At 39.3% G+C, this 11,878-nt stretch overlaps 1 protein-coding gene across 2 annotated transcripts; it reads right to left on the bottom strand.

Moving 5' to 3' along the window:
- Positions 1 to 620: 620 nt before the first annotated feature.
- On the bottom strand, positions 621 to 11,556 carry LOC111966767 (hepatocyte nuclear factor 4-alpha). Of its 2 annotated transcripts, none has more exons than XM_023991685.2 (10): positions 11,378 to 11,556; positions 9,701 to 9,875; positions 9,264 to 9,388; positions 8,509 to 8,615; positions 8,165 to 8,320; positions 6,866 to 6,953; positions 5,924 to 6,076; positions 5,456 to 5,692; positions 4,931 to 5,053; positions 621 to 4,442 (listed from the first exon to the last, which is right to left on the bottom strand). In XM_023991685.2, exons 1-10 carry the CDS (start codon positions 11,463 to 11,465, stop codon positions 4,300 to 4,302), a joined length of 1,395 nt encoding a protein of 464 aa, XP_023847453.1. In that variant the 5' UTR covers positions 11,466 to 11,556; the 3' UTR covers positions 621 to 4,299. The 2 variants fall into 2 exon arrangements, with proteins under 2 accessions (XP_023847453.1, XP_023847454.1); XM_023991686.2 differs by having other exon boundaries at positions 9,294 to 9,388; positions 11,378 to 11,548.
- Between the last annotated feature and the right edge of the window lie 322 nt (positions 11,557 to 11,878).

Consider the following 11,878-nt stretch of genomic DNA (forward strand, 5'->3'; position numbering starts at 1 on the left):
CCATGCACTGCCACGTAGGCCACAGCTTGTATCGTTCGTCACCCAATGGCCACACACTGGTTGAACCAAAAACATTTCCACATCCTTTCAATAAAATGAAGTTTAATCAACCTGGAATAGACGTTGAATTGACGTCTATGCCCAGTGGTCAGACACTAAAAAACAGCCAACAAGTAGTTTAAACTGGTTTTGAAATGTCACTCCAAAACTTTAGCCAGGGTTAACCTGTCCTTGATAAAGAAACATTGGATACCATTATGGCCATTGGTTATCATCCACGTTACAATAGCATAATCATTGAGAAATACTAATCTTGATTGTAGGCTTCATCTTCATAATCATAGCTTAGTTATAACTCAAGACAGTAAAATGAAGATAACAAACCATCTAGTTTGCTCATTCACTTAACTTGTACAATATTGACTTAGCCAGCAAAGTGTCAGCGTGTGACAGGGGAAGACCTCTGAAATAATGTTAACAAAATGTTATATTTTTCCGCCTCCTCTTTACCAGAAGCTATCCTGCTACATTTACAGTTAATCTCCTACAGTTTAAGGTTGCATGTCCTTTTGTATGTTAACATCTGCTCTTATTGAAATAAAGCACAGTACAATGCAATGTAAAAATGAACCTTGACATTTTATTCATCTTCACATTGTAAGGTGAAACATATTGCCCATCTTTGCAGTACAAGGCGGTACAGATGACAAGGCACCATGTATTTTGTCATGTAGTTATAATACCATCACAAAATAACATTCTATGGTATAAAAAAAAAAACACTACAAGGTCTTTACAGTAAAACTGAAGAAGAAAAAATGGAATGGGTAAAACATTATGAATTCATCAACCTGTGAATGCCTATTGCAGGATAAATCAATGTTAAAGTTTACATAACTGGCCATACATGGATTTAACATTTTACTTTATGGGTTGGTTATGAAGGCTTCTTCTAACCCATTGCTTTCTACTACATATAATAATATGATTAAATTATATCTTTACATTAATATATATAGTTTATAAATCCAAAAATGGATGTAGCAACTACAGATTGCTTCTTTAAGTCTATCAAAAAATGTGCGAGTTTGAGCATGTGTCCATTAGGACTATGGATGTCTTTTTTTATCAGCATGAATTAGATTGATTAATAAAACCCCCACTTTTGTTCCATAGGCTGGGATCAGCACTATGCAGCTGTTGCAAGAGCGCATTTTTCACTGGCTGTCCACTGGTTTCAAAAACAATGATTGATAGGCAGCTTAAACTTGTTGAATTCAACCACTATTGTGTTCAAATATACATTTTGATTTGTGAACAGCCATTCAACAACAACTACAATCCGTAAGGCGCAAATAGCTAAATGAGAGAGCAGGAGTGTGATTCACATCAATGCGCTATGTAGATATCAATAGTAAATTATATCCGTATAGCCATAGACTACACCACTGCTATCATCCTTACCTCCAAGCATTTATTCAAATGTATTAATCTATGGATACCGACAGCAGTCGCACCATTGGAAGACATAGCTTGGACTGTAGCCTACAAAAGCCCATACCTGCTCTTTTCCTGCGATCCATCAAACACATGTGGTGTGTCATCAGAGTGATCTCTGATTTGTGGTCAGACTCGCTCAGGTGGAACAAATTTAAATGTGCGCCTTTTTTCAATGCTGATATGAATGTCATTAAGAAAACAGAAGTGTCAAAAAAAATCGCAATCATCCTGTTTGAAGTAATCATCTAGTTTTTCCAAAAGTATCTGTAATCTGATTGCAATATTTTTGCTTGTAACGTAACGGGTTACAGGTTTTTTGTAATCTCTTACATGTAACGGATTACATGTAATCCGTTACTCCCCAACCCTGGTATTAAATTAACTGAGCTGTTTTAATTCAAACATTTAAGCATTTTACTACAAAACTAACGATTTCCAGTGCATATAGACAGGGATATCTTAAACCTGGATTTCAATGCAACACAATTGTCATACAGCAAGTACAAGATAACTTTAAAAAGCTAAATATGTCTTTTCAGAAACAATTGACTGCCTATCATACCTGTATATTTCCATTGGTCACATAATTACATTATTTAAAAACATGATAATATCATTGTATTCTTATTTCTGGGTACAAGTTGTGAGTGACTATATCAGTCAACAAGACTTGTATTGCCATTGGCAACAATCTTTAAAATACTGTGTAACACCAACATCATGATCTGCCTCATCACAGATATAAGGCCTGTTTGTAACATTTATACAATTTAAATGTGATTAAGAAAACCTATCTAACATGTATTCAGTTATGTTTTATTTACCAATTCATAATTTGAACTCTGTGTATAAAGACATGGATAACCTGTACAGCTACAGTGCAAGTCAAAGGTTTGGACACCTACTCATACAAGGGTTTTTCTTTAATTTCACAATTTTCTACATTGTAGAATAATAGTGAAGACATCAAAACTATTAAATAATACATGTGGAATCATGTAGTAACTAAAAAAGTGTTAAACAAATTAAAATAWATTTTATATTTGAGATTCTTCAAAGTAGCCACCCTTTGCCTTGACAGCTTTGCACACTCTTGGCATTCTCTCAACCAGCTTCATGAGGTAGTCACCTGGAATGAGGTGTGCCTTGTTAAAATTTAATTTGTGGAATTTCTTTCCTTCTTAATGCGTTTGAGCTAATCAGTTGTGTTGTGACAAGGTAGGGTGGGTAAGAAGATAGCCCTACTTGGTGAACGACCAAGTCCATATTATGTCAAGAACAGCTCAAATAAGCAAAGAGAAATTACAATACATCACTACTTTAAGACATGGTCAGTCAATGCAGAACATTTCAAGAACCTTGAAAGTTTCTTCAAGTGCAGTTGCAAAAACCATTAAGCGCTATGATTAAACTGGCTCTCATGAGGACCGCCACAGGAAGACCCAGAGTTACCTCTGCTGCAGAAGATAAATTAATTAGAATAACTGCACCTCAGATTGCAGCCCAAATAAATGCTTCACAGAGTTCAAGAAACACACATCTCAACATCAGCTGTTCAGAGGAGACTGCGTGAATCAGGCCTTCATCGTCGAATTGCTGCAAAGAAACCCCTACTAAAGGACAGCAGTGATACACCATCAGATCTGGTTGGTGCTTAGTGGAACTATCATTTGTTTTTCAACAGGACAATGACACAAAATACACCTCCAGTCTGTGTAAGGGCTATTTGACCAAGAAGAAGAGTGATGGAGTCCTGCATCCGATGACCTGGCCTCCACAATCACCCGACCTCAACCCAATTGAGATGGTATGGGATGAGTTGAACCACAGAGTGAAGAAAAAGCAGCCAACAAGTGCTCAGCATATGTGGGAACTCCTTCAAGATGGTTGGAAAAGCATTCCAAGTAAAGCTGGTTGAGCGAATGTGTCACGTTCACTGTCTTCAAACTCCCTGTCATAATCTCCTCCCCGGTCCAGCTCGTCCTCCAAGTTGGTGCACGCTGCTTGGTCTTTTTGTGGTGGGTAATTCCACATCTTTAATAAAGTGAAACCTTCGCAAAAAATAGGTAAACAGAAACCGAACGTGACGCAACCGTGGCACACACAGCAAATAAATAATTACCCACAAACACAGGTGGGAAAAAGGCTGCCTAAGTATGATTCCCAATCAGAGACAACGATAGACAGCTGCCTCTGATTGGGAACCATACCCAGCCAACAAAGAAACAGACAAACTAGAATGCCCACCCAAATCACACCCTGACCTAACCAAATAGAGAAATAAAAAGGCTCTCTAAGGTCAGGGCGTGACAGAATGCCAATAGTGTGCAAAGCTGTCATCAACTATTTTGGTTACTACATGATTCCATATGTGTTATTTCATAGTTTTGATGTCTTCACTATTATTCTACAATGTAGAAAATAGTAAAAATAAAGAAAAACCCTTGTATGAGTAGGTGTGTCCAAACCTTTGACTGGTACTGTATGTCAAAGAGCATACTGTATCATATTGCCCATGAATGACGTTGTTCTAGCCGTTTGCAATTTCAGCTTGATACTACATGCAATAATATGAGTAGGCCTACCGTAGGTACTGTACCTCAGGTGGGGGTTAGTTTACTAATGTATCCCAACTGTATAGTACACTCCCTGAGATTTTTTGAAAATATGTATTTCTCACATGTGAGAATTGTTGTTGCACCTTTCTACTGAGCATGTTTACAGAGAAACAGAGATGCTAGCGAAGATGGTAAAATTGTAAATGCTTTGTCGGATGGGTTTGTGGGGTCCAGTTCTGTGTTAGATGGCTTCTTGCTTGGTGATGGTGAGCTGAGGGATGGAGATAGGATGCTTGGGCACAGTGGCTATAACCCCTTGAGCCATCTTATAGTGTTCTGAACTGGAGGCTGTGGGAGGAGAGGGGATTGGGGTTCCAGGAGTGGCTGCAACAAACCAGAAATAATCAATTAGTGGAGGAATCCACTAAACTATGCAGCTAGTCAGGTTAACAAACAAATCAACATATTTACCTTGTGGCATGACATTACTTAAAAAAATATGAATATATTCAGACAAGGAATAAGTACGTTTGTGAAATTTTCTGAGGGCATTAAAAATGTTAATAAAAAATAACAGACGCTTTCTTTGACAAAGTAAGCCTGATTAGTCTCTCTGAATAACTTCTTAGTGGATTATTCTGCCAAGCTTGTGTGTCCTTCCAACTACCTGACTCTGTTGCACATGGCAGTGGATTGATGCCACTGAGCTCATTGTTGGTTGAGAATCTCAAGTATTTTTTGGCTAATTTTGGGGTCAGTGTCCCGGACATAGCTTTCAGTGCTTTTTAATCCAGAACTAGGCTTAATCTGTCTCTGGGGAACCAACACTTAGAGTTGAACATTTGGTCTGGCATGTAGTTATTGATACTCACAGATTTGGCCATTGTGGATGGAAGTAGCCATGTTGCTTGAAACGATGACATTGTTGCTGAGGTGTTCCTGAACCAGATGTGGATGCAGAGAATGAGGTGTGTGATGTGCCTCATTAGCAGAACCTGAGGAAAACAACACAACATACACAAACCCCCCAAACAGTTAATTTCCTCCTTCACTGTCCATTGGTAATAGAGTATGATAACAGGTCCCGTGTGGCTCAGTTGGTAGAGCATGGTAGAGCATGGCGCTTGCAACGCCAGGGTTGTGGGTTCAATTCCCACGGGGGGACCAGGATGAATATGTATGAACTTTCCAATTTGTAAGTCGCTCTGGATAAGAGCGTCTGCTAAATGACTTAAATGTAAAAATAACCAACTAGCATTCTATCCTATTGAAGAGTGTAAACTTCTCTAGCCAACAAGAACTCACGGAAAGTTGTTTGTATAAAATTATTTTGGCATTACTTTTGGCAATAGATTGAGACTTTTTAGTTTCTTTGTAACAATATCAAGATGTCTAACCTCCTAAGAGCATCTCTTGGAGCAGGTTGTCAATCTTGGCCATGCCAAAGAGTTTGACAAACTGTATCTGTTCGATCATCTGCCAGGTGATGCTTTGTAGTGTGGGCAGCAGCAGGAGCAGCTCTCCGAAGCGTCCCCGGGAGTCATACTGCCGGTCGTTGATGTAGTCCTCTAGGCTGACCTGAACCTGGTACCGCATCCGCTTGATCTTACCTGGGTCACTCAGACCTTTGGCATCTGGAGCAGGAGAGAGTAGGCATTTGGTCAACAGCTTGGTCACTCACTGCCTGGACACGTTGCTCATATAACAGGCATTCTTAGTCACTAGTTTAGTTTCTCACTGGTTACATCGTTTTTTGTTTTGCAACATAAATGTTACTGTCCTAGAATGCTTCATATGATGTCTCACTGTTTGAATCAGATGATAGGCTGTTCATTTTAAAAGTGACGTTGTGTTCCATGTAATACCTGGATCGAAGAAAACAATGGCTTTCAAACAAGCGTATTCATTGTCATCTATCTGGAGTTCCTGGAAGGACAGCACTAGCTCGTCCAGAATCCTCACTGCTACCCGGCACACTTCCATCTCCGGGCAGTTCCGGGGAATAATGTGGTCATTTCCTATAAGGAACAGAAACCAATAAATGCCATGTATACCGAATCACTGTGATTTTTCGACGATTTTGCCCCCCTCCCAAACAAATATCATATTGCTAGCATAACTCTTATATAACTAGTCTATTATATTACATAACTATTATATGACATGATGTAATTATAAAAATAATAATATTACTTTGGTGTGTGCTTATATTTTTACAAGTGTGTATCAGTTACCATATGCATGCATTAATTGGAAATGTGATTTTTGCATATACCAAATGTCACGTTTGTAGTATGAATCGGACCAAGGCGCAGCGTGGTATGTGTACATTATTATATTAAGAATGAACACTGAACAAACTAACCAAAATAACAAAACGACACGTGAAGCTATACAAATGAGTGCTGACAGGCAACTACACATAGACAAGAACCCACGAACACAAAAGGGAAAATGGCTACCTAAATATGATCCCCAATCAGAGACAACGATAAACAGTTGCCTCTGATTGGGAACCATATCAGGCCACCATAGACATACAACTACCTACAACTACCTACAACTACCTACAAAACCCCTAGAACTACAAAAACCCTAGACAATACAAAAACTAGCATACCCACCCTCGTCACACCCTGACCTAACCAAAATATAAAGAAATATAGATATCTAAGGTCAGAGCGTGACACCAAATCCATCTGAGACACCTTCGGAGAATGGGGTCACGGCCAGGGTCTACCATTATTAATGATGACCCTGGAGCAATTAGATGGTGTACAGTAGCTAATATCTTATCTTGACTTTACCTAGTAACAGGAGGTCCTTGTACAACATAGACCTCTTTGCAGCTCCAATCAGAAGATTCTCTCCTGCATGGGCTCGCAGCAATGCCACCTGAAATAAAGGAAAGCCTTTTCATTATTAATCACTGGGCAAAAACTGGTTGAATCAACGTTGTTTCCATTTCATTTTAATAAAAGAAAATTGATGTTGAATCCAACGTCAAAGACAGATTGGATTTGAAAAAAGTCATCAACGTAAGGGAATTTTGTATTTTTTGCATAGAAATGTTTACCGAAATCCAATGACATGGTGAATTTATGATTTCACGTTGAATTCACATTCCTTGACAACTCAACCAAATGTAAATCCAAACTACACGTTGAACTGACTGACGTCTGTGCCCAGTGAGTAGCTTTAACCTTGAAGCTGTCTTGCAGAAAAACACAGCCTCTGAACTTCTCTATGAAACAATGCATTTACATTTTAATWAAAAAAAWTKTTTACCTTTATTTCATTAGGCAAGTCAGTTAAGAACAAATTCTTATTTACGATGATGGCCTACACCGGCCCAACCTGGACGACGCTTGGACAATTGTGCGCCACCCTACGGGACTCCCAATCACGGCTGGTTGTGATACAGCCTTGATTCGAACCAGGGTGTCTGTCGTATGAATCGGACCAAGGCGCAGCGTGGTATGCGTACATCCTTTATTATATTAAGAATGAACACTGAACAAGCACTGAGATGCAGTGCCTTAGACCGCTGCACCACTCGGGAGCCCCAATTTGATAAGACATGGGAAATATTACATCACATCTGCCAATCATACCTAACCATTAAACAAGTAACCTTTCATACCACCCTTAAGGTCACTGAAGAGCTAACCAGAGATTCTCACAGAGAGAGAGTCAAGTAAGTGTGTGAAGATACACMTGCTGGATCCCTCACTAATTCAACATCAGCAAATCAGTTACCAAAGCCCTGGTTGTCACGGTGTTAATGATTCTGGAATAGTTCTGATCAGAGATACAACTATCAAACTAGCTCATCATATTCTAACTGGATTCGGAGGTCTTAAAAAATAGCAGCAGCACTCCATACTCAAAATGCTGATTGAAGAGCTTTATATTCCCTGGACACATACCTTCAAGTTGTTATTTTTAAGAATCCCAATAATGTCATTATCAGACCGGTTTCTGGCCTTATATTGCATGCTTTTTAGTCCAGGAAAAAACAGCCCCTAAAGTGCAATAGCCCTGAATGAGAGTAGTATGGTTTAGTCTAACCTAGTCTGTCAATGTTAAATCTAATGTAACCTTACCTGGTCATCCAGTGGCAGGTCACAGAACGCAGGGATGTACTTGGCCCATTCCACCAACACCAGCAGCTGCTGTTTCATTGATTCACACACATCTGTGATGGTCGCTATCTTTTTTGTCCTGATGTCACCATTCAGTATAGGTCCAGGTGAGGATATCTACACATACAGAATTAAAAATAAATGAGTCTCCTATGTATTCATAGCCAAATTATAAACATAATTTATTTAAGCAAAATAAATTAAATTCCATTTAATTCTATTCAGTACAACCTCTGGGGCAATTAAAAATGAGTTTTAAATGCTTACATGATTTCGATCGAAAAAGCCATATCCATGGGCCTTACCTGTCTTGAGAGTACATCTGCCTGGATAAGTGCATTGATAGATGGTAAACTGCTGTCTTCATAGCTAGATCTCCTAGTGCTGATTCTGTCTCTCTCGTTTTGTACAGCTGAGAAACAATAGAAACATAAACCGCGGCTATCAGAATAGAATAAATACTCTATTGTTCACTAGAAATGGTTTAGTCAAAGCACTCCCCATTTTCTCAGACACACTCTAACTCACTTCACAAACCTACAAAGTCATTCAACTCAAATATGCCATTCCATATGCAGTAAAAAAAAAAAACACATGTAATAAACGGTGCATAGATTATCTGACAGTCATTCATAGTTCCTAGTGGGTTATTAGCATTGACTCAGAACAGCATTGGGAGAAAACATTCTCCCAGGGCTGATGTGTTTATTAGTATGTGTGGCTATAACTCCCTCACAAAAGTTTTCGCTCAGCATAAGCTGGTCATAGAATTCAGTGAAACATGGAGTGAACATTAACAAAGTGCTGCTCTCGTGGCTCTTGCAACATACCCTACTCTGAGCCATGAGCAGTCCCAATGGCTCTGCTCCTCTCTACAACTCTACGATAGGGACCGGCTGATAAAAATGGAATGTTCTAGTTCTAGGATATACCTTACCAGAGATGATTAAATCATAACTGCTAGTGTCATCACATTGTGTAGAGACTGAGTATAATAGGTAATAACACAATATGGCTACATAGGCCTCGCTCAATGTTGTCATTCTTTAATTCTAATTACCATTTGAATGAAGTTGAATGAATTGTATACCTTCTTTTTTCATGCCAGCTCGAAAGCATTTCTTCAATCGACAGTATCTGCATTGATTCCTCTTGTCTTTGTCCACAATGCACTGTCTGCTGAACCTGGGAAGTGAGTTTGAAGAGGGCTTGATTATTAAGGGTTTATTGAGTAGATTGCAGTTAGAAGACTCTTGTTGAATATGCCAGTGCTATTGTAACCTACTKTAGAAGGTTGAACTCTATTAGTTATCACTTTCTCTCAAGGCCTAGCTACACCAGTTTGATATTGCAACTGTCAATGAACACCCCATCTATGCACAGGTACTGTATCCCAATCCCAAAACTTGTTGAATTTAATAGTATTTTATTGTAAATGCCCAAGGATATGATGGTCACTGTCTTTGCTCTTGTGTGTAATATTGGCCTAAACCTCACCTGCATGAATACATGTGGTTTTTGCGAACGCTCCGACGGAAGAAGCCTTTGCAGCCGTCACAGCTGGAGGCCCCATAGTGTTTGCCCGTGGCCCTGTCCCCACAGATGGCACACAGGGTGCCCGCTCCGAGGTGGTTGGCTGCATTCATGTTGGCACTCTCAGCCGGCGAGGAGTCTGAAGCAACAATGGATAAAGACATATTTTATACAGTATATTTTAGATGTGCGTATCACCCTATGCTTAAGAGTATGGAGTGAGAGATAGAGAGAGATATTCCTTATCAAGTCAGGGGCTCTTTGGGCCATCAATGTTGGACATGAGATAGAGGATATGTGCAGTAATGTGATCCAAAATCAAAATTAATAGATATTTATCAGGGCTATATAAAGTAATTAAATAATGAATTGCTATGTTGGTGGAAGATAACCTGAGCGAGTATAGGGATGGATGTTATGGAATGACTAGTGGTCAACAGTTTGAGAGAACTAGAGGAAAGGTCATTCATTTAAATCATTTGTTACTTTAACCAGAATGTTTTTCTACAAAATGTGAAAAATGTATTCTTTTTTTTTTACTCTTAGCTCTCAGTCCTCATTTATTGACTAATATAATCAATATATTGACTGAATATAACTTAGGTCATTCACTATTGTCCCTCTAACTAACTAACCAACATACTGTCAAAGAAAACAGATATTTTGATTCATTTCATTTCAAAAGGTGAGAGCGACATTGATTGGTTGACTGCATCAGGTGATTACATTAAAGTCAGTGGCATTGCTGGTTACTCTTATACTGCTTCTACTTCACATTAAGTTACTCTTATTAATACCTGTGCAGTAAAGCTGTAATTAAACTAGTAACAACGTCTAAAGTAGAAATAAACGACACACTGTATTGTATGCTGTTTAAGTATCATAAAACAATTGAATTTTGTGAGGATTAAACAGTACAATAATTAAGGCATATCAAAGATGATATTGGCCATGCAATATAATTGTCTTTCAAGGGTCATTGCTTTTTCATCCTGCGAGGAAGTTGTTTCATTTTAGAATCAGGTTCACAGCCAAATGTCATGGGAGACTAGAAAGGACAATTTCTCACTTTCAAAAATCATATATCATGCTGTCACACAACTCTGTGAAATGTTTTTCTCATTTTATGGACCTCAAAATGCATAGCATAGGTGTAGGTAACAAGAGAGAGATGTCCATGTCTCTTAAATCACTATCGCATTGTATGAATATCTATTCGTTGTAATTCTATCTTAAGTGAAATATGACCACTATACCATAACAATCTACATGTTACAACAGGAGAAGGTAATTCTCTACCAAATGGTTGTTTCACCACCAAATTATCCAGATGCATTGTGTCAAAACCCCTGAATGTTTTACTACTGCAAGAAGAGGGGATAATATTATCAGGAAAGAAGCACATTATCATCTATTAGCATCCAATACAAGATGGACAACTGACAGCTGCTCTTGATAACAACAACTAAAACCCTCCGTCCACAACTGACCTGTCCAAAAGTTTAACGTATGGGTGGTCCTGGGAATCAAACCCACTATCCTGGTGTTGAAGCGCCATCCTCTACCGACTGAGCTACAGAAGACCAGTTTAATAGCTAAAAGTCTCAAAGTTCAACCAGGTAATGTGTGACTCTGACTCACCTGAGCCCATGGAGAGCACTTGCATGTTTTCAAACTCCAGGGTGGTGTAGGCTGGGTCCAGGGCATCGCTATAGTCTGCCATATCCATGTCTACTAGTTCTTTGGACAAACAAATTCCCTCTCAGCTACCTGACAGTGGGGAAAAAGATTTGTCCAAGAGGCTAAGTGCCCCCCTGCACCCCTCCTCCCCCTTCTCCCATATTTGGCCAAGCTCCTCCTCATAAAGGTAGATAGAGATACCGCTGAGTATGCGATGGGGACAGTCTCTTCTCCAGAGCTCCGGAGGAGGAGGCCATGAGGAGCCTGGTTGTGACTGACAGGAGGAGCCTCCTCCCAGTTAGGCTGCTAACTAGAGGAGGGGTGGGGTGAATGTCAAGTTGATATTTAACTAGACTCCTCTATTGGTGTATCACAGTTGTTTTTTCTCAAAGATAACATAACTTGGAACTCTCAATCTTTTCCCTTCTCTCTCTCTCTCTCTCTCTCTCGCCTTCCTTCTTT

Source organism: Salvelinus sp. IW2-2015, linkage group LG7, assembly GCF_002910315.2.
Source record: "Salvelinus sp. IW2-2015 linkage group LG7, ASM291031v2, whole genome shotgun sequence".
Lineage (NCBI taxonomy): Eukaryota > Metazoa > Chordata > Actinopteri > Salmoniformes > Salmonidae > Salvelinus > Salvelinus sp. IW2-2015.

Coding starts and splice junctions, on each gene's coding strand:
- LOC111966767 (XM_023991685.2), bottom strand. CDS start 11,465: ATGGATATGGCAGACTATAGCGATGCCCTGGACCCAGCCTACACCACC. Junction 9,389..9,700: donor AACCACATGTATTCATGCAG/GTGAGGTTTAGG, acceptor CTCACTTCCCAG/GTTCAGCAGACAGTGCATTG. Junction 5,693..5,923: donor CATTGTTTTCTTCGATCCAG/GTATTACATGGA, acceptor CTCCTGCTCCAG/ATGCCAAAGGTCTGAGTGAC.